The sequence below is a fragment of the Lepidochelys olivacea genome, assembly GCF_965140295.1.
Source record: "Lepidochelys olivacea isolate rLepOli2 genome assembly, chromosome: 2".
Taxonomy (NCBI): domain Eukaryota; kingdom Metazoa; phylum Chordata; order Testudines; family Cheloniidae; genus Lepidochelys; species Lepidochelys olivacea.
The window spans coordinates 415,203-438,185 of record NC_140412.1 but is presented as its reverse complement, the minus strand read 5'-3'; the positions used below and the strand labels follow the sequence as shown (position 1 = coordinate 438,185).

The 22,983-nt window shown below is 50.7% G+C and overlaps 1 protein-coding gene across 20 annotated transcripts in view; it reads left to right on the top strand.

Annotated features, from left to right (window-relative positions):
- Positions 1-22,983, top strand: part of SCRIB (scribble planar cell polarity protein) — a 237,931-nt gene that overhangs the window by 199,573 nt on the left and 15,375 nt on the right. For 12 of the 20 annotated variants that reach the window (XM_084621786.1, XM_084621778.1, XM_084621790.1 and 9 more), the window contains 5 exons: positions 4,471-4,635; positions 5,373-5,512; positions 5,925-5,962; positions 6,931-7,005; positions 21,265-21,316. In XM_084621786.1, coding sequence (XP_084477912.1) covers positions 4,471-4,635; positions 5,373-5,512; positions 5,925-5,962; positions 6,931-7,005; positions 21,265-21,316 — 470 coding nt within the window. Of the gene's footprint in view, positions 1-4,470; positions 4,636-5,372; positions 5,513-5,924; positions 5,963-6,930; positions 7,006-21,264; positions 21,317-21,467; positions 21,503-22,983 lie in introns of all 20 variants that reach the window. The other 8 variants (XM_084621773.1, XM_084621774.1, XM_084621780.1 and 5 more) reach the window with 8 other exon arrangements.

The following is a 22,983-nucleotide window of genomic DNA, read 5'->3' as shown; positions in this document are numbered from 1 at the left end:
CTTTTCAGTATGGAAAAGAGGAGAAATGATAGAGGTGTATAAAATCATGAGTGGTGTGGAGAAAGTGAATAAGGAAAAGTTATTTACTTGTTCCCATAATATAAGAACTAGGGGCCACCAAATGAAATTAATGGGCAGCAGGTTTAAAACAAATAAAAGGAAGTTCTTCTTCATACAGCACACAGTCAACCTGTGGAACTCCTTGCCTGAGGAAGTTGTGAAGGCTAGGACTATAACAGGGTTTAAAAGAGAACTGGATAAATTCATGGAGGTTAAGTCCATTAATAGCTATGAGCCAGGATGGGTAAGGAATGGTGTCCGTAGCCTCTGTTTGTCAGAGGGTGGAGATGGATGGCAGGAGAGAGATCACTTGATCATTCCCTGTTAGGTTCACTCCCTCAGGGGCACCTGGCATTGGCCGCTGTCAGCAGAAAGGACACTGGGCTGGATGGACCTTTGGTCTGACCCAGTCTGGCCGTTCTTATGTTCTTACCTTGGAAATAACTTCCGGATGGCAGAACCACATTCCTTTTACTAAGGTGGAGTATCTTTAGCCCTGCCTGGCAGACACACTTTGATAACATAATTTCCAATATGTCTGTAATTTTGAATTTGTTCTCTGAACATATAACATGCAATAATATTAATGATCAGTATGATATTAGCTTTCTGTTGATATCTTTCAAGACACTTTTTAGATACAGGTTATGACAGTAGTGAGTTGGGGTACTCTGAGCTGAAATGTAGGACCAAATATCAGTGACCCTCTTGTATTGGGATGGTGTTGGGGTCACTCCACTCCATTCCATTCCAAGTCCCATTCAAAGAACAAGGAGTCTGACACACAGCAAATTCCCCAGACTCGAAGGCACTACGTACATCTTTCAAGGAGATTTAACATATCAAGAATGTAAATTTGTATCCACCTAGCATAGCTGGGCCTGTTTGCAGTAAAGATGGATGGAAGGGTGGCATGCTGTGTCTGTAGGTGAAGTTTCCAATCATCCCCTTGCTCTACATGGATATTAGAAGTAGTATCTGCATAACCTGGAGAAAATGATCCCAGAACTTCAATGTATGAGACCGGCTACACCCCCATGCCTAACGTTCCTCCAGCAGCAGGAGCACATGCTGAGTTATAGCATCATCAAGCTCTCTAATGACATTGTAAGGACTCAGTGTCTTCAGACTCTAACATCTTTTGAGTGTCAAACGTTTGCCAGACAGATGCTGGAATTATATATAAATGATGTAGAATCCATGAAGGTTTAGTATGTCAATTACATTTTGAGACCCAGATTCATGGTGTAGCTGTGCAGGATGACAAAAACCAGTACACATCTTTGAATACATTGTCGTTTGGTAGCTTTGACCAGTAAACACCACATTTAGGTGTTGAAATTAACTCTACAGTAAAAACTGTAGTCGTAGTCATATTGCCATGTTTCTCAAAAAGAAAAGGAGGACTTGTGGCTCCTTAGAGACTAACCAATTTATTTGAGCGTAAGCTTTCGTGAGCTACAGCTTACGCTCAAATAAATTGGTTAGTCTCTAAGGTGCGACAGTATGCATCCGATGAAGTGAGCTGTAGCTCACGAAAGCTTATGCTCAAATAAATTGGTTAGTCTCTAAGGTGCCACAAGTACTCCTTTTCTTTTTGCGAATACAGACTAACACGGCTGTTACTCTGAAACCTGCCATGTTTCTGGCACTGTGCAAAAAAGGACATTTTCTCAGTTTGGGTTCCGTTATTTCACCTCGCGTAAAGGCTTACAGCACCACTTGACAACTCCACATCGTACCTCATCTAAACATATTTAAAATAAGCTTTAAAGTGATATCTGGTGTGGATGTGTATAGGGTGGATACACGAATCTCCAAAAATGTAGCCCTTCTTGAGGAATTGCCACAGGCATACTACACACAGCAATGTAAAAATTAAATGATGGCCGCCAGCACACCCACAAACACATCACACACCTGACCTGACCACCTAGATCAGCACTGAATATTTGTTGAGGCTGTAGTAAAGGTGGGGCATTGCATTGTGAGGGGGATGAATGTGTACTGTGTTTCCTTCTCTGCTGGGAACAGAAGGTAGTTTACTGCAGAGTCTGCCCCTGCGCTCAAGGAGCTCTTAACCTAATCCCTTTTAAACACAGTTTTTGTTAGTGGAATATTAATTAATGAAAGGAGATGCCCCTCCTGCAGGGTGGGTGAATAAATACTGCCGAGGGACCTCCCACTCCCAGTACTCTATTTCTTGGACCTAAACTGTCAGCCCTAAGGCTGCATTAACACTGAATGCTTTATTTGGAAAATAACCACTGGGCATTGCATCATTCCCCTCTTATTGGGAAGTAGCCAGTGGGTATAATGCAGTGCCATCCCCAACACCCAATGCTCAGCACAAAACTTCCTAAGTCTGTGGCCTAATGGAAAAGGCATCTGACTTCAGATCAAACGAATGAGTGTTTGGGTGTCTACACTGCATTGTAAACCCAGTCTGTGGGACCTGGGCTTGTGGATTTGCTGTTTCCAAGCCAATGCTTGAGCGTCCACACTGCATTGTAAATCTGGGCTTACAGTTGCTGGCACCCAGGTCTTTTGGCTGTGCTAATGCATCCATACTGCACTACGCATACCTTCTGACTTGGGTCTGCAGCTTGAGCTACATTCATACTGTTGATGACAGGGCTTGGACAGAATCACAGGGGGACTTAGGCTGTGACCCATCCCCCAGTAGGGTGTTAGGACCTAGGTCCTGGGTGCTCACTGCCCCAAGTCAGATTGATTTGTGTGTGGCTGGAAGGGGATCTTGGGCTCAAGCCTGAGTCAGATGCCAGGCACTATAGACATTCCCTTTCTAGTTGCTCTGCCCTTTTTGGAAGTCAGACTAGATCTATTGGTCCATTCTGGCCTTAAAACCTATTAATATTTCTGACACTCCTCCATTATCATTGCAATTTCAAGGGACTCTTGACTCAGAAAATTCCCACATTCTTTCTCCAGCTTTCCCCAGAGCTGTTACATAGCATTTCAGTTCCACAGCATTCTTGGGGGTTTGGCTGCCAATTAAAGGCCCTGCTTGCTCTGGGTTTAAAGACCCTTGAGGTGGAGTATGTCCTTGTCTGCTTGCTACCTCTCCATGGCTGTGTCTGCACTGACAAAGAGCATGTAATTCACCACATTTTAGCTCCCCCCCAGAATGAGATGACATGGTGCCACCACAGACACCTGAGCTCAGTCTGCTCTGCAGCTTCCTCTGTTCCTACCACAAAAGGCGGTGCACTTCTGGAGAACCACGTCTCCTCTGTTTGCTAGAGCTGGCTCAGTCCTAGGTGCAGTGTAACAGTGATCAGGGGCCAGAGCTCAGGTCTCCCTCCAAGGGGATCCCCATATACAACTCCATGAGCTGCTTGGTAGACGGAGGTTTAGGTTGCCCTTCAGTCTCACTGTATTCCTTATATTGCACAATGCAAATTGTATCACTTTCTGTCTAATCTTCTGTCTTCTGCTTCTTTCCAGTTGTCTGATGTGTGTCCTCCACCACCACCCACCCTGCTGGGCCTTCCCCCACACCCTCTGCCATCAGTGCCCTGTTAGGACACACACCCATACCCACATGCTGGTCCCTGGGCCCTGCTGGGACATGAGCACCCCTGGACTCGTCCGCTTGTGTACCCTGTGAGGCCCGACCCCTCCAATCACTGCCATGTGTCTCCTGTCAGGACACCCCCACACACCTACATTGGCACGCATGTCTAGGAAGGGTGTGTTTGAAAGGCCACGGGCACATGCCAGTGGGGGAGAAGTGTGTCCACAAGGGAGCGAAACACATCTTGTGAATCCCTCCACTGCTTTGCAGTGCACACATGCCCTCTTGTGAACACACTTTTCCCCGATGTGTGCCTGTGCCATTTTGGATACACGCATCCAGCATATGGCAAACACAGCCCTCCCTTGGGTGCTTGTCCACTGTCTTGGGCCCTCTTCCCTTTCTGACGGGTGCATACAGACACCCTCTCCCCCAGCTCAGCATGCATCCACCCTGTTTGCCTCAATCACCCCCCACACACACACTTGTGTAAGCACCTTGTCAGTCCCTCCATGAGTCTGGCGTGCCTGCCATGTCTAGTCCCTCCCACCCAGTGCATACCAGCCAAGGGCAGAAGTCAGAGTCTAACTGCTGGGGCTGGGAAGGGCTGTCCCCTTTGGCAGTTTATTCCTGAATTGCACACCAGGGTGTTCCTGCCCCACTCTCTGAAGCAGCTGGTGCTGGCCAGGCTCAGAGATGGGAGCCTGGTCTGATCCTAGCCAATACCTGCATCAGCCCTTCACTCCTCCTCTCTCCAGGGTACATTCCAATCTCTTTTTTCTCTCTCTTTGTCTGTCTCTTTCTCTCTCTGTGGTCGACTGCTATGATGTTCATCACCACTATCTTCTCCTCGTCCTCCTCCTCCTCTTCAGATCCTCCACACTTGAAGACAGTATTAAACAGTACGAGCAGGATCTGGCCAGGAAGCTCTACCAGTCCCGACAGCGGGCACCTGCACCAGGGGCCAGGCCAGCTCAGGTGTCTAGCCCAGTGCAGAGTCACGTCTCAAGAACCCCTGGGTCAGGAAGTCAATCCAGGTGTGCACAGCCCCTGCCCCTCCAGCTGCATGTTCCACAATCCCTATCTGTATTTCTGCCTCGTATTGCAGCCCTCTCTGCTGCTGCTGTAGGAGTGGGGAGAAACGTCCCCCCTCCTGCTGCAGTGTGCTAGCCCTCATTGCCCCCTGGTTCTGCAGGCTGATGGCAGTTATCTAACCAATGAGAGAGAGAGAAGGTCTCCAGCTTGGGGAGCCTCCACTGCCGAGTGCAGAGCCCATCCTGCCATAGTCAGTTCTGAATTTCACAAATGCCAGAAGAGGGGCACTGATGGAGTGTGGGGGAGATCAGAGTGCCTGAAATAATCCTCATGCCCTTATGGTTTATACCTGCAATTCGCCTCCCCCCTCCTGTCCTGAATGGTTCCCCATCACATCCCCAGGCACCTCTGGAGAGCCCTGCAGCTTCTCACTTGGGTGTGCAGTGCTCGGCTGTGTCTGTCCCAGATTCACACGCGTGTGTGTGTGTCAGGAGGATGTTAATGGCTGATCACAGCAAATTCAGCTGGTTTCTGAATTCTCTCCTACGCTGACTTTCTCTGTCTGCCACAACATATCCTCACCCACTCCAAAGAGGGAACCGGGGAGCCAGTGCTCCATCCCTGCCCTCTGACATTCAGTCCCAGAGCCATGGGCTAGCTGCTGTGCACAGAAGAAGGCATTACCCATAATTCTCTTCAATGATGCTGATGTCCACTTTCTCCCCATCCTCTGAGGCAGGATGAAGTCTCTGGAGCAGGATGCCCTCAAAGCCCAGATGGTGATTGCCAAGTCCAAGGAGGGGAAGAAGCGCAGCACACTGGAACAGCTGGCTGAATCGCCTTCACCTGCTCCCACCCCGTCCCCAACGCTTCCAGAAGGTACTGTATGCCACAGTGTCCTGGGAGGGGTGTTCACCACATCACTGGGGAGAGAGGCCAACATCTGGGCACTAGCCAGGACTCTTCCAGATGTCCCAGACACAGGCCCACTGAGAGTGAATTCCCCTCTTCTAGGCTGAGAGGGCACTTCTAGGGCTGGGCTGGAATCTTTCAGCCAGGATAGTCCTGGCTTGTATGATACTGACAGAGCCCCACCCCTTTGCCATGTTATTCTCCAGGGAACCCAAGCAGTGGAAACTCAACACCATAGCCCGAGAAACAGGAGAGAGAAATAACTGTGTGTCTGGGAGGCTTGGCATAGCCCTTTATAGCACTTAGGCATGCTGCCAAAGGGGGAAGGGGTGCATAATACATTTCTCACTAACCAGTGCTTCTGCCTCGTCTTTTTCAGATTGCAGCCACAGGAATGTCACTTCACCAGGGAGGCTGGTAGGAGTTGCTGCCACCCCCTCTGTCTTGTCTCTAAACCTGGGATGCCCACCCACTGACCCTCCCGCGAGCCAGGGAGGGGAGAATGACCGTATGGCTGGGATGTGGGATCCCCACTCACATACTCATCCCAGACCTGGGGCCATGACACAGGCCATGAGAGTGAGCCACCTGGCCCTGTGTGCTCAGCCATGTCTGTTGCTGAGAGCCCCAGTTTCACAGCTGAGATTTGGTCTCATTTCCCTAGTTTCCCATTTCGCTTGTCTGTGAACCTGTCCCTTTCCCACACATTCCATTTCCATCCCCTCTGCTTCTTCAGTTCAGCTTCTGCGTTTTACCCTCAGCAAGCCTTTCATGCCTGAGACACCTTCTACAAGCTTCACAATACCTGCTCCCAGCTGTTGTGGTTGTTTTCATTACCTCAGGTGGCCCCAGCTGAGATCAGTGCTGGGCACTGTACGCACACACTGAGAGACAGAGCTCACTGTTTACAAAGACAAGACTGGGGAGAAGGGAACTGAGGCACAGAGAAGGGAAGAGGCTTGCCCACGGTCACATAGTAGAACCAGGAATATATGGAGGTTTAAAATCCTGACCCCAATGAACTCCATGGGAATTTGCCATTGATTTCAGTGGAACCTGGATTTTCCCCAGTTCGGTGCCTGATCCAGTGGACTACCCTGTATATGCCCAGGGTTTTAAGGCACCCCTGTCCTTTGCTGGCCCTGAGCCTCAGAGTATGAAGGATTATATCCCAGAGATGACTTGTTGCAATAGACGATTGTTCATGCAGGTCCTGGTGCCACCTTTCACAGATGAGAAGTGTCACCATTGCCTTTACCCAAACCATTCCTTCTGCCCTTGTCTCCTGATAAGCCTTTCCACAGTGTGCTGCAGCCCTCTGCTTGCTGCTGATCCCTCGCTCACTCTCTCTCTTTCTCTCTCTCTTCTCTTGCTGTCCCTTCCAGTCCATGTCTGAAAAGAAGTTTGACTACCGGGAATTTGCCGCTATTCCTTCTTCCAAACCTGTTCACGAAATTCAGGTATAAGCTGCATGCAGAATTCCTGTCTTCATACAATCACCAGCTAAGCAATCAGGGTCTGATTCTGGTTGGCTTCCTCTCACCAGAAGCTCTGTTATGTGACTTAGAGGTCTAATAGAGAGTCCCTCAGGGTGGGGATGTGTATTGTGGGTAAAATGTCTTTGGAACATGGCAGAATCATGGTGTATGTCACAGAGTGTGAATCTGGCTCCCCAGCCTGGATCTCATCCCACCTCCTGGGACATCTGGAGACCAGGTCATTAATTCATTGCTCTTAGCAATCATGCCAAAGGGTCTCTGCAGTTCATTCTATGGGTGGAGCTGAGACAAACGGGGCTGCTGATGCAGTCTCCCTGTCTCCCCTGGGATTAAATGGAAGCCTGACTAGGTGACATGCTTCTGGCCTTTGGGAAGAAACTGAGCTGTATTCAACAGAACATGTCTCCCTCACTAATGACCTTGAAGATCTCCCTTCTAAGTAAGAATTATTCATAAAGGATGAATTGTGATGGGTGATGCCAAAGCTTCCCAGGAGTTTTTACTCCAGCTGACTAGGAATGAAAAGTTCCTCTTGCCTAGTACAGGAGAAGCCTCACAATCTACTGGATGTTTGGGTACAGGACATTGTGCACAACTGGAAGTTGTTGCAGCTGCAGTTTCCATGGAAAACCAGAGAGTTTATGCCAAGCAAAACTCCCATTTACCTTTCCACCGTCTGTTCCCCAGACTCTTTAGCTGAGGCAGCTACTGCAAATGAGAGATCTGGTACCATTCAGCACCTGACAAGGAACCACAGAAACAGAATTATTGAGATAGGAAACTAATCCTTAGAGCCCTTTCCATGCAGGATGCAATGGTGTGGCATGAGTAGTGACCTCCCTCTGAGCTGTAAGAGCAATTCATGAGTTACTCATTTTAGCAATTTGCTGATCCATCAGTTCAAGCTCTTTATTACAAGCAGTCAAATGGGATTGTGGGGAAAATCAATCCAAATAACAAAGAGCTGGATTTTTTTAAAACATTGTGGATTTAAATCATCCATTGTTAGCAATGTTAAAATATCACCACAGACCTCCCAGTGCTTTTAGGGTTACCAAACAGGGGCCTTATGGGCAAAAACCTTGGTGCCAACATCTGACAAACTGTTTGAGTGAGAGACTGTTGACCCTGACATAATTAACAAAGAGCTAAGCACCAGGGAACTAGAACAGAAGAAATACTAGGACAAGAATGCCGAACAGCTATTCCATTGCAAGTAGGAGGACTTCAAACCAGAATGTGGCTGACAACCTGCCAAGGAAATAGCTGCACCAGCAGCTCCAATGTCACAAACCCTGAGGGTCAGTCCTACGCAAGGAACTTGAGACATCTCCACAAAGCCAAAGAGGACACTAGAGCTCTGCTTTCTGAGGACCTCCAGAATGCTGCTCACAGAAGGCACAAACCCCTCGCCAGTCACTGGCAGTGAAACATCAGGGACAGCAAACACAGGCTCCATGTGGCAGATCCACCTCAGCAGCTGAACAGACCACTGGAGAGGAACTGAGCCGTGGCCATGTGGTGAGAGAGCCATTGGGCCTCAGAGATAACAGTTCTGGATAGATGTCTGTAGCAGAGAATAATCCTCTAATCCATGCTGTGTTAGGTCATCTCCTCAGCCTCCAGCCTCGGTGTTTCTGTCTGGGTGTGTCATTAACAAGCTTTTTGTCTGGGGTAGCTGATTTGGCTGATATTAGGGTTAATTCACATTTGATTTTCAAAAAGGAAGATGTAACAGTAGCCCCCAGGGATATTACCTTTGTTACCCTGGCCCAGGATGGGGTGGGAGCCAGGAAATGAAGAGTAGTTTCCCAGCACTCATTTATTACAGTGGTATTGAATCTTCAATCAGGAGGCAAAGATCTCAGGCCCAGGAGTCTCACCCAGAGCTAGACTGGCATTGGCAGAGCTCAAGGTAGCTGCTAAGGGTTTGGTCTATACTGTTACCCACGTTATCCCTTAGTTACAATTTTGGCCACTCTCAGATGATTACTGCTCTGTAGTCTCTAAATGTTTTCATTGTGCACACAGACACAAATCATTGTCAGATCCCTGAGCCAGATGAAGAGAGAGGGACAGAAACTTAAGTGCTGATGCTGGGAAATCACTGCTGAAACAGACTGAATCATTCATAAAACTGTAGAACTGGAAGGGACCTCCGTAGGTCATCTAGTCCAGCCCCCTGAAGTCATGGCAGGACTAAGTGTTATCTAGACCATCCCTGACAAGTGTTTGTCTAACCTGCTCTTAAAAGCCTCCAATGATCGAGATTCCACAACCTCCCTGGGGCAATTTATTCCATTGCTTAACCACTCTGACAGGAAGTTTTTCCTAATGTCCAACCTAACCCTCCCTTGCTGCAGTTTAAGCCCATTGCTTCTTGTCCTACCTGCTGGAGGTTAAGAAAAACAATTTTTTCCTCTCCTCCTTGTAACCACCTTTGACATACTTGAAAACTATTATCATGTCCCCTCTCAGTCTTCTCTTTTCCACACTAAACACACCTAATGTTTTCAGTCTTCCCTCAGAGGTCATGTTTTCTAGACCATGTTTTAATCAGTTTTGTTGCTCTTCTCTGGACTTTCTCCAGTTCGTATACATCTTCCTTGAAATGCATCACCCAGAACTGGACACAATACTCCAGTTGAGGCCTAATCAGCATGGAGTAGAGCAGAAGAATTACTTCTCGTGTCTTGCTTACAACATTCCTGCTAACACATCCCAGAATGATGTTTGCTTTTTTTTGCAACAGTGTTACACTGTTGAGTTATATTTAGCTGGTGATCCACTGTGACCCCCAGATCCCTTTCCACAGTACTCCCTCCTAGGCAGTCATTTCCCATTTTGTATGAGTGCAACTAATTGTTCTTCTTCGACCGCTTGCTCATGTTGATTCCATTGTAGGTGTTCACGTGCCCACGTGCACGGCCGTCAGAGACTTTTGCCTTAGTGATATCTGTGGGGCCGGCTATGGCGCCCTCGGGAGTTCTGTGCTGATGGCTCAGTATATCAAGCACCTCGGCTCTGCACCCTCTCAGTTCCCTCTTACTGCCCATGGTGGTCAGTCGGAGCACTTCTGTCCCTTGCTACACCAAGAGAGTCCACAGCACCTCCGCTGCGTGCAGCAAAGGACCAGGCTAAGGCTCCCCTTGAGGGCAAGCCCACCAGAAAGGCCTCGCACAAATCAGATGTGTGACACGGGTCTCCGGAGCCAAGACAGAGCCAGAGGTCTCCACGTTCTTGGTTGCCACGTCAGCCCAGGTCCCTGGCTAGTCGCTATGAGTCGCCAGCACTGCACTCTCGCTCTCTGTCATCGCGCGGAGGTTCACCCAGGCATCGCTGACCACCCTGGTACCAGTTCTCGTCACACCGTCGGTCACCATCACTGAGACCTCAAGGGCAGTCCGTGACGCAACGCCACTCCCCCTACCCCCAGCACTGGTCAGACTGGTCCCAGAACCGGCCTCCAGCAGCAACATGAGCCTTCAGGCTCAAGCCTCCACAGCCCTGCCCTGGTCACCGCAGGGAGACCACTTCATGGGCTCGGAGGCACCATTTAGTCCCTCGCTCAGGCAGCCTGAGTGGGCTCCAGAAGGCACATTAGCAGCATGGTGCCAAGCTGGCACCAAAGCCAGGGCTGTCGCAGTGGCCGCATTGGAACACATGGAGCATTCCTGTCATGCCGGTGCCCCACACCTGCCAGCCCTCGGTTGCCGCATCAGACAGGCCACAGGCAGCACCCCCAGCCCCTGCAGCACTGGACTTGGTGCAGGACGTCCCGGCAACCACCTCAGGTGAGGAGCCAGTACCCACCCCAAGGCCACCGTCCCTGGTGGGCGGAGACACCATCGAGGCCCCTCTGGCCACCCCGTCATCTTCCTCCTCCCCGGACGAAGTGGTAGCGGAACCATCCAGAGCTAGTCCACCGGAAGATTTCTGCGAGAATCAGGATCTGCTCCACAAGGTGGCAGCTAACTTGGGCCTCAAAGTGGAGGAGATGGAGGAGCAGATGGACACGCTTTTTAACGTGTTCTCTGCGTCTGCCCCAACCCAGGTTGCGCTCCCAGTTCACAAAGGGCTCCTGAATATCGCCAAGGCCATCCTCCATCCTGCCAACCTCGAAAAGGGCGGAAACAAGTACTTTGCCCCCGCAAAGGGGTTCGAATACTTATATACTTATCCGCCATCAGGTTCATTGGTGGTGTCAGTGGCCAACGAACGGGACAAACGGGGGCCCACCAGTTCTACCGCTAAGAATAAAGAGGTGAAAAGATGACTTATTCGTCCAAAAGATTTTTTTCTATGGCTAGCCTCCAGCTTCAGGTGGCAAATCACCAGGCCGCTACAATTTTAACTTGTGGGGCTCTCTCCTCAAGTTCAAGGATTCTGTGTCCCAGGAAGCGGCCCAGGAATTCGCCACCCTGGTGAAGGAAGGGACCGTAGCAGCTCGGTCCTCTCTCCAGATGGGTCAGGACTCCGCCAATTCAGCTGCCCAGGAGGTCTTCTCAGCAGTGGTCATACGGCGCAGTTCCTGGCACCAGACCGCCAGCCTGTCACAGGAGATGCAGGCCTTGATCCAGGACCTTCTGTTTGACAGTGTCGGCCTGTTTTCTGATCAAACGGATGCTCGTCTGCACGGCCTAAAGGACATAAAGGCGACCCTCTGTTCCCTGGGGATGCACATGCCTCAGTCGTCTAGGCAGCCGTTTTGGCCTCCCCCACCTCCCAGTCAGTGGCAGCGTCTGCAGGGGCCAACGAGGAAAAGGGACACTGGGTTCAACTGCCGCCGCCCTTCAACGTCCCAATCTCCTGCGGAGCCTGGCCCAGCAAAACATCAGGGGGGCCAGAAGCGCTCATTTTGAGGGTGGGCTCGGGAGCGATGCATCAGCCAACTTCCCGGATCCTTCCCGCCCCTTCCTCAACCACCTTTTCTCTTACTGCTTGGCCTGGTCGTGGGTTACCTTGGACCGTTGGGTCCTGGACATAGTGGCTCGGGGCTACACCCTGCAATTTTTGTCCACTCCTCCTTCCTGCCCCCCCCTTCCCTATTCCTCTTCAGGGACCCTTCTCACAAGCAACTCCTCGCTCAGGAGGTCAAGAACCTCCTACACCTCAGGATATGCAAGGAAGAGGATTCTACTCCCGCTACTTCCTAATCCCAAAGGCAAAAGTGGGGCTCAGACCCATCCTGGACCTGCAGGGCCTCAACAAGTCTCTGTTGAAGTGGAAGGTCCACATGGTATCATAGAATCATAGAATATCAGGGTTGGAAGGGACCCCAGAAGGTCATCTAGTCCAACCCCCTGCTCAAAGCAGGACCAATTCCCAGTTAAATCATCCCAGCCAGGGCTTTGTCAAGCCTGACCTTAAAAACCTCTAAGGAAGGAGATTCTACCACCTCCCTAGGTAACGCATTCCAGTGTTTCACCACCCTCTTAGTGAAAAAGTTTTTCCTAATATCCAATCTAAACCTCCCCCACTGCAACTTGAGACCATTACTCCTCGTTCTGTCATCTGCTACCATTGAGAACAGTCTAGAGCCATCCTCTTTGGAACCCCCTTTCAGGTAGTTGAAAGCAGCTATCAAATCCCCCCTCATTCTTCTCTTCTGCAGGCTAAATAATCCCAGCTCCCTCAGCCTCTCCTCATAAGTCATGTGTTCCAGTCCCCTAATCATTTTTGTTGCCCTTCGCTGGACTCTCTCCAATTTATCCACATCCTTCTTGAAGTGTGGGGCCCAAAACTGGACACAGTACTCCAGATGAGGCCTCACCAATGTCGAATAGAGGGGAACGATCACGTCCCTCGATCTGCTCGCTATGCCCCTACTTATACATCCCAAAATGCCATTGGCCTTCTTGGCAACAAGGGCACACTGCTGACTCATATCCAGCTTCTCGTCCACTGTCACCCCTAGGTCCTTTTCCGCAGAACTGCTGCCTAGCCATTCGGTCCCTAGTCTGTAGCTGTGCATTGGGTTCTTCCGTCCTAAGTGCAGGACCCTGCACTTATCCTTATTGAACCTCATCAGATTCCTTTTGGCCCAATCTTCCAATTGGTCTAGGTCCTTCTGTATCCTATCCCTCCCCTCCAGCGTATCTACCACTCCTCCCAGTTTAGTATCATCCACAAATTTGCTGAGAGTGCAATCCACACCACCCTCGAGATCATTTATGAAGATATTGAATAAAACCGGCCCCAGGACCGACCCTTGGGGCACTCCACTTGATACCGGCTGCCAACTAGACATGGAGCCATTGATCACTACCCATTGAGCCCGACAATCTAGCCAGCTTTCTACCCACCTTATAGTGCATTCATCCAGCCCATACTTCCTTAACTTGCTGACAAGAATACTATGGGAGACCGTGTCAAAAGCTTTGCTAAAGTCAAGAAACTAAAGCTTTAAGCTTTGCTAAAGTCCCTGGCCTCCATCATCCCTTCTCTGGTTCTTGGCAACTGGTAAGCGAAACTTGTCTTAAAAGACGCTTACTTTCATGTCTCTATCTTCCAGGGGAACAGATGTTTCCTGCGCTTTATAGTGGCAGGGCGCCACTTCCAGTTTACGGCGCTGCCCTTTGGCCTGTCCTCGGCCCCCAGGATATTCACGAAATGCGTGGTGCTGGTGGCGGGTTACCTGAGGCGACAAGGGTTCCAGATCTTCCTGTGTCTCGGCGACTGGCTCATGAAAGACAGGTTTCAGGAATAGGTCCAGAGGAGCCTTGATCTGGTGCACTCCATCTGCAGTGACCTGGTCTCCTAATAAACGCAGAAAAATCCATGTTAGCACCAGTTCAACACATAGAGTTCATTGGTGCGGTTCTCAGCTCCAGGCGGGCCAGGACTTTCCTGCCAGAAACACGTTTTCAAGCCATGTCTGACCTGATCATCCACATTCAGAGCCAGCCTCTCACCACGGCCCACACGTGCCTGCGACTGATGGTGGCCACGTGCACCTATGTGGTAAGCCATGCCCGGTTTCATCTGAGGCCCCTACAAACATGGCTGGCCTCGGTCTATATTCCCAGCAGGCACACCTTGGGTGCCGAGCCATGTCCTCCCTTCGCTCTACTGGTGGCGGGATCCCAGGTCGGTGCTTCAGGGAGTCCCCTTCTTGACCCCGGAACCCTCACTCCCCTTGGTTTCGGACATGTCGGACCTGGGCTGGGGGGCCCATCTGGGTGACCTCAGCACCCAGTGCCGTTGGTTGCAACATGACCTAGCCCTTCATATCAGTGTCAGGGAATCAGAAAATCATAGAATATCAGGGTTGGAAAGGACCTCAGGGGGTCATCTAGTCCAACCCCCTGCTCAAAGCAGGACCAATCCCCAAGTAAATCATCCCAGCCAGGGCTTTGTCAAGCCTGACCTTAAAAACTTCTAAGGAAGGAGATTCCACCACCTCCCTAGGTAACGCATTCCAGTGTTTCACCACTCTTGGGGCACTCCACTTGATACCAGCTGCCAACTAGATATGGAGCCATTGATCACTACCCGTTGAGCCCGACAATCTAGCCAGCTTTCTATCCACCTTATAGTCCATTGATCCAGCCCATACTTCTTTAAATTGCTGGCAAGAATACTGTGGGAGACCGTGTCAAAAGCTTCGCTAAGGGCAAGGAACAACATGTCCACTGCTTTCCCCTCATCCACAGAGCCAGTTATCTCGTCATAGAAGGCAATTAGATTCATCAGGCATGACTTGCCCTTTTAGAATCCATGCTGACTGTTCCTGATCACTTTCCTCTCGTCTAAGTGCTTCAGAATTGATTCCTTGAGGACCTGCTCCATGAATTTTCCAGGGACTGAGGTGAGGCTGACTGGCCTGTAGTTCCCAGGATCCTCCTCCTTCCCTTTTTTAAAGATGGGCACTACTTTAGCCTTTTTCCAGTCGTCCGGGACTTCCCCCGATCGCCATGAGTTTTCAAAGATAATGGCCAATGGCTCTGCAATCACATCCGCCAGCTCCTTTAGCACTCTTGGATGCAGCGCATCTGGCCCCATGGACTTGTGCTTGTCCAGTTTTTCTAAATAGTCCCGAACCACTTCTTTCTCCAAAGAGGGCTGGTCACCTCCTCCCCATGCTGTGCTGCCCAGTGCAGTAGTCTGGGAGCTGACCTTGTTCGTGACCTTGTTCCACTTCTTGTAAGCTTCTTTTTTGTGTTTAAGATCAGCAAAGATTTCACTGTTAAGCCAAGCTGGTCGCCTGCCATATTTACTGTTCTTTCTACACATCAGGATGGTTTGTACCTGTAACCTCAGTAAGGATTCTTTAAAATACAGCCAGCTCTCCTGGACTCCTTTCTCCCTCATGTTATTCTCCCAGGGGATCCTGCCTATCAGTTCCCTGAGGTTGTCAAAGTCTGGTTTTCTGAAGTCCAGGCGTGCCAGGCTTTCCTGCCTTGCCTGAAAGGCAAGGTGTTGCAGGTCCTGACGGACAATACTGCCACAATGTACTACATCAACAGGCAGGGTCGCACCAGGTCTTCAGCCCTTTGTCGGGCTCAGCCTTTTGGACTTTTGTGTGTGGCACAACATTCATTTGGTGGCTGCCCACCTGTCCAGTACCAAGAACATCCTGGCAGATCGCCTCAGCAGGACCTTCTCATCTCACCACGAATGGTTGCTCCACCTGGAGGTGGTCAGCCTAGTCTTCCGAAGGTGGGGGACTCCAGACTGAACAGGAAGTGCCACATGTTCTGTTCTGTTCTCTGCAGGGCAGGGACAAGGGCTCCCTGTCAGATGCCTTCCTGATCCCATGGTCAGGAGCACTCATGTATGCCTTCCCACCGGTGCCACTGCTCCACAGGGTCCTGCTCAAGGTGAAATGAGACCAAGCTTCAGTCATCCTCATAGCCCCGGCGTGGTCTCGTCAGCACTGGTTTGCCATGCTCCTGAGCCTTTTGGCAGCCACCCTGTTACAGCTGCCTCTTTGTCCGGACCTACTGTCCCAGAACCATGGCAACCTGCTGCACCCAAACCTGGTGGCACTGCACCTGACAGCCTGGTTCCTGCATGGCTGAGCAGGGAGGAGCAGCAGTGTTCCACTGGTGTCCAGCAGGTCTTGCTGGGCATCAGGAAGCCCTCCACCAGGGCTATTTACATATCCAAATGGAAGCGGTTCACATGTTGGTCTACGGATCACTGTATCCAGGCGGAGAAGGCCCCTCTGCAGGATGTCCTAGACTGTTTGCTACACCTGAAGCTCCAGGGCCTGTCGCTGTCCTCGATCAGGGTGCACCTGGCGTCTATTTCAGCTTTCACCCTCTGTTTAAAGGAAGGTCGGTCTTTGCCCATCCCATGACGGCGTGGTTTCTGAAAGGTCTGGAGTGCCTTTACCCACATGCTGAGTCCTGGTCCCTCCTTGGGACCTGAACCTATGCTTTCTAGGTTCACAGGGCCCCTCCTCCCCCCTTTGAGCCCCTGGCTTCCTGCTCCCTTCTCCTGTTATCCTGGAAGTTCTCTTTTTTGGTTGCTATAACTTCAGCCCATAGGGTGTCCAAGATTAAGGCGCTCATGTTAAAGCCGCCGTGTACGATCTTCCGTGTACGGGTAGTGATCAATGGCTCCATGTCTAGTTGGCAGCCGGTATCAAGTGGAGTGCCCCAAGGGTCGGTCCTGGGGCCGGTTTTATTCAATATCTTCATAAATGATCTGGAGGATGGTGTGGATTGCACTCTCAGCAAATTTGCGGATGATACTAAACTGGGAGGAGTGGTAGATACGCTGGAGGGGAGGGATAGGATACAGAAGGACCTAGACCAATTGGAAGATTGGGCCAAAAGGAATCTGATGAGGTTCAATAAGGATAAGTGCAGGGTCCTGCACTTAGGACGGAAGAACCCAATGCACAGCTACAGACTAGGGACCGAATGGCTAGGCAGCAGTTCTGCGGAAAAGGACCTAGGGGTGACAGTGGACGAGAAGCTGGATATGAGTCAGCAGTGTGCCCTTGTTGCCAAGAAGGCCAATGGCATTTTGGGATGTATAAGTAGGGGCATAGCGAGCAGATCGAGGGACGTGATCGTTCCCCTCTATTCGACATTGGTGAGGCCTCATCTGGAGTACTGTGTCCAGTTTTGGGCCCCACACTTCAAGAAGGATGTGGATAAATTGGAGAGAGTCCAGCGAAGGGCAACAAAAATGATTAGGGGACTGGAACACATGACTTATGAGGAGAGGCTGAGGGAGCTGGGATTGTTTAGCCTGCAGAAGAGAAGAATGAGGGGGGATTTGATAGCTGCTTTCAACTACCTGAAAGGGGGTTCCAAAGAGGATGGCTCTAGACTGTTCTCAATGGTAGCAGATGACAGAACGAGGAGTAATGGTCTCAAGTTGCAGTGGGGGAGGTTTAGATTGGATATTAGGAAAAACTTTTTCACTAAGAGGGTGGTGAAACACTGGAATGCGTTACCTAGGGAGGTGGTAGAATCTCCTTCCTTAGAGGTTTTAAGGTCAGGCTTGACAAAGCCCTGGCTGGGATGATTTAACTGGGAATTGGTCCTGCTTTGAGCAGGGGGTTGGACTAGATGACCTTCTGGGGTCCCTTCCAACCCTGATATTCTATGATTCTATGATTCTTTAAGGACAAGGTCCAACTGTGTCCACCGCTGGCCTTTCTGCCCAAGGTCGTCTCCCAGTCCCACACGAGTCAGGACATATATCTTCCAGTCCTTTACCCGAAGCCTCATGCGATGGGTGAGGAGCGCAGGCCGCACACCTTGGATGTTAGGCGGGCTCTGGCCTTCTACATAGAGAGGATGAAGCCATTCCGTAAGTCTACGCAGCTGTTTGTTGCTGTCGCGGACCGAATGAAGGGTTGTCCAGTGTCCACCCAGAGGATCTCATCCTGGATCACGAGTTGTATCCACAATTGCTATGAACTGGTGAAGGTGCCCCCGCCACCACTTGTGACAAGCCACTAGGGTGCAGGCCTTGGCAGCAGCTTCCTCACTCAGGTGCCGATCCAGGAAATCCAGGCTGATGCTGGTTTCAGCAGAGCAGTACTACAATCTGCTTGACTGTGAACTTCAAGCCCACCTCCTGCGATTCTGCTTGTGAGTCACCTACAGTGGAATTGACATGCGCAAGCACTTGAAGAAGAAAAAATGGTTATTCACCTTTTTGTAACTGTCGTTCTTCGAGATGTGTTGGAAGCACCATCCCTAGGACCCAGGGCAGAAGTGATGAATCCATCACTTCTGGGACCGACCCATCACTTCTGGGACCAGCCGCGCCTGGTGCTGGCCAATTGCACTGGCGGCCTGCGGGGCCCACAGGGCCCGGAGCGGTCGCCCCGATTCACCATACCTACTGGACAGCTCTGTATGTTGCTCATGTCCATTCCATTAACCACACTCCTGACCCTCTGTTGGAGTTGTCAGCAAGAAGGATCCAAGAGGGCGCAGGGCTGGTGGTGCCTAATATACCACGCCTTGAGGGCACCGCAGCCGGCTCTACGGGTACCGCTAAGGGAAAAGTCTTCGACAGCTGTGCACATGGGTGCACACACACACACACAACGGAATGGACGTGAGCAACACATCTAAAAGAACAACAGTTACAAAAAGGGAGTAACCGTTTTTTCCTTCCAAAGTGGGGTACTTTGCATTACCTTCATTTCTCCAGTTTGTCCAGTTTGTTTGGGAGGAGAGCTAGATACGCTGGAGGGTAGGGGTAGGATACAGAGGGCCCTAGACAAATAGGAGGATTGGGCCAAAAGAAATCTGATGAGGTTCAACAAGGGCAAGTGCAGAGTCCTGCACTTAGGACGGAAGAACCCCATGCACCGCTACAGACTAGGGACCGAATGGCTCGGCAGCAGTTCTGCAGAAAAGGACCTAGGGGTTACAGTGGATGAGAAGCTGGATATGAGTCAACAGTGTGCCGTTGTTGCCAAGAAGGTCAGTGGCATTTTGGGCTGCATAAGTAGGGGCATTGCCAGCAGATCGAGGGACGAGATCGTTCCCCTCTATTTGACATTGGTGAGGCCTCATCTGGAGTACTGTGTTCAGTTTTGGGCCCCACACTACAAGAAGGATGTGGAAAAATTGGAAAGAGTCCAGCGAAGGGCAACAAAAATGATTAGGGGACTGGAACACGTGAGTTATGAGGAGAGGCTGAGGGAACTGGGATTGTTTAGTCTACGGAAGAGAAGACTGAGGGGGGATTTGATAGCTGCTTTCAACTACCTGAAAGGGGGTTCCAAAGAGGATGGATCTAGACTGTTCTCAGTGGTAGCTGATGACAGAACAAGGAGTAATGGTCTCAAGTTGCAGTGGGGGAAGTTTAGGTTGCATATTAGGAAAAACTTTTTCACTAGGAGGGTGGTGAAACACTGGAATGGGTTACCTATGGAGGTGGTGGAATCTCCTTCCTTAGAAGTTTTTAAGGTCAGGCTTGACAAAGCCTTGGCTGGGATGATTTAGTTGGGGATTGGTCCTGCTTTGAGCAGGGGTTTGGACTAGGTGACCTCCTGAGTCCCTTCCAACCCTAATCGTCTATGATTCTATGATTCAGATCATTTTTAATTTTAATCCTTATTAAACATTATTTTTTCCAAGCTCATGCTGAGGTGGTAATGCAAGCCAGGGGAGCATTCTTCCCACAGGCTACCATGGAGCAGCCTTCACTGGGAGAGGACACACCCACAGATTGGCCAGGCAGTCACAGGCCAGGAGATCTTCTGGAACTCTCACACAATAATGGCCATGAGTAATGCTTCCTACCACTTTTGAGTGGCTAGGAAGAGACCACATCCCTTCTTGGCATTAATCACACAGGCCTGCCAGGCCGCTTGGATTACAGCATTGCTGTTGACCGGCACTAGAAAGCATCAGTCCTGAGGAAACTACACTGGGGCAACATCTGCCTCCTCAACAACACAGGTCACTTCAGGCCCATGCTCCACTCCCATAGAGCCCTGCAGCTAATCCAAGATCTCTGTCCTTGTTTCCAAAGCACGAACAGATCTGGGTCTGGATACCTGAGGCTCATCTCACTCTCCAGGACCTTCCCCACCCTCAGTGAGTCTGCTGCTCAGGCACAATGGGTGAAACTTGAGCAGGCAGGAGTTGGTGCTTCTTGGGGCTCACCCAGGACTGTAGAACTCCCTCCTGCAGAGCCTGGGAACTACCACAAACCCCTCAGTGTTTTCTAGTCCAAATGCAAAGTGCACTTGCCCCTCCCGTCCGAAACAACTGCCCAGAACATGTCAGTGACTAATCACAATAATGCCCCTGCTCACACACTCTCCTCAGGGTGAGGGATGACGAGGCAGGCCGTGTATCCCTAGCAATGGATGCAGTATGTAGAGCTGAATAGCAGAGATTCTAGTGGAACCATTGTCGTGGAGGAGAGAGCTCCTTTACTCACTGGAGGACTCTGAGCTTATTGTTCCAGAAAGCCATTTTCCCATAGAGCTCAGAGATTCAGTATCCAGGATAAGGTGCTAGGTCCCTGTACCTCCCACTCTAGCAATGGGCCTAGTCCCTGGAGCACCTCAAGACTTATAGCCCTGAGCAAAATTAGTTTCTTTTTAACTGTTCTGAGTCTCACTCTGGCTTGAATCCCAAGGCAGGGGGCTGCCAAGAGGATCTCTTGCAAAGAATTCCATTTGCTGAAATGTGCCTCCATTTACCGAGGCCTCTGAAACTAGCAGGAGCTCTGGAGTTTCACAGTTGCCAGCTAGCAACCCTTCCCCAGGCTGGCTGCTGCCATGCCCTGGGCTGTCTGTGCTTCCTGTCTCATCTAAGGGAAGGAGTTTACTGAACCAAAAGAGAATGGATTCTGCTGCTGAGGAAGTCAGTCTAACAGATGCTGCAGGCTGTGGGTGAGAGCCCAAGGCCTTCAGGGAGGCTGTAGATTCCCATTGCTCTTGCCGTCCTCCCCATCTTCTGTCCTCCTTACTTCTCCTGCCCTACCTATTTCTCTCACTCTCTCTTAATCCAACTAGGGCAGCAAGGGGATACCCTGCTGGGCATACTACCTTCCTCCCCTGAATCCAGCCCATGGGCAGTGCTCAAGCTGCCCAACTCTGGCACTGAGCATTAACATGGGGTCATTTGCTCTTTCTGAGTTCCTTTGATTCAGCCCCTCTACCACCAGATCTTTGGCAAAAGGCTATGTCTACAGTCAGCCATGTCCCTGGTGCTGGGGCAGGCAACTGGAGAGAATGATCGGTGCCTGATGCTCACTGCCCTCTGCTCTTTTCTCTTCCAGTCACCCGAAGCAGCTGGCAATCTCAGATACGTGGATGACACAAATAGCACAGGTAAGTTACTGACCTAGTAATAGGGAGCCATACAACCTCCACCTCCCCCACATCAACCCTCCTAGCCACAGTACTGGGGAGTCCACAGAGCACTGACGAATCCAGTGTGTTCTGTTGTCTGAAGCAATCTCCTGTTTCTGTCCCATTCTAGATTGAACTCTCCAGTCCAGCAGCACTGAATTGTGGGTAGGATTTTTCTGCATTGTGGCTGGATGATGACTGATTTGCTGGGAGTAGTGTGTAGTGAGCATGCCTCCGTTTGTTCCTGGCCTCTGTCCTGAGGCAAAGGGTGGGAGGGTCTGGCCTCCTGCAGCTGACTTTGGTGTGCAGTGTGCATGCCCCAGTATGTCCCCTGGGACTGTCCTAGGTGGGAGTGGAGAGCCTGGCTGCCTGCAGCTGGGAATGGGAGGTATGTGGTGGGTTGCAGGGCTTGAGAACATTTGAGCACTTGAGAACCAGGGTTCTTCTTCGAGTCTGTGTGCATGTACATGGACCACATGCACATGGACTCAGAGTCTTTGGCCAGCATGCACCCTGCATGGTTTTTTTTCATTTCATTTTCACAAAAAAACTTTTGCTTTTGTGGTGCCTCGCACCAGTGGTGGTCTCAGAGTATCACAGCTTTAAGCCCTGTCTACCACGCGGTGCACTTACTCCCCATGATTGAGCACAGTTGGTGTCTTCAGTCTGGGTGACAGCCGTGTCCCAGACCAGTGCTCGGTGGCTTGGCCGTTCTCCCCCAGGGCTCGTTTTTCCTGTGACAGCCAACTAAAACACTTCCTCCTGATGTGGTCCATTAGAGGAGCACTGGATCCCAAAGGAAGTCCCTCTGACTAAGAAAGGCACCCTCTCCTCACAGGTCCCCTTCAGTCAGTGTCCTGTAATTAGGGATTCGACTCCTAAGGCCAGATGCACACTGTCACTCTCACACAGGTATAACTTATGTCGCTCAGAGGCGTGAATAAGATGCCCCCTGAGTGACGTAAGTCACACCAACCTAAGCACCAGTGTGGACAGCGCTGCCTCTCCCAGAGACGGATTTATTGTGCCAATGGGAGCGTAATCAGACACGCTACTGCGGCATAGCTGTGTTGGGCAGCTGCGTGCTGTAGTTCCTCTAGTGTAGACTAACCCAAAGACTGCCAGGCCTAAGTGCCTGCAGCCCCCTGTGTTGACATTCGTCCGTTCCTTAAGGCAAGTTTGGCACTGGCAGGGAGCCTGGCACTGAAGCCTGGCACTACCTCCACCTTGAGGAAGGGCAGATTGGAGCTCCATTCCCGGGGAGGCTCTTGGCACCCAGAATAGGATAGGACAGAGAGACCACAGAAGAGCCATAGCACTGTCTATCCAAAATTGTCAGGCCTTGGGCTTAATCATGCTGAAAAGTCTAAAATGACTGAGTCCTTCAACTGCTCAGGTCTGAGGGAAATGAAATCCACCCCAGCACTGAAGCCTGGTACCAATTAACTCTCCTTGTTGCCAAGTGGTCAGTCGCAAAATTGGCACCCACAGTGGAGTCCTTGACAGGTCTGGCAGATGTAACGCACGTGTTGAGCCCTCCATACCAACGGCAGTCCCAATATGTCAGGTGCCACAATACCTGATCCTACTGCCAACAACCTCTCACCCTTGCTTAGAGAGCTCGACACCGCCTGTAGAGCATGACC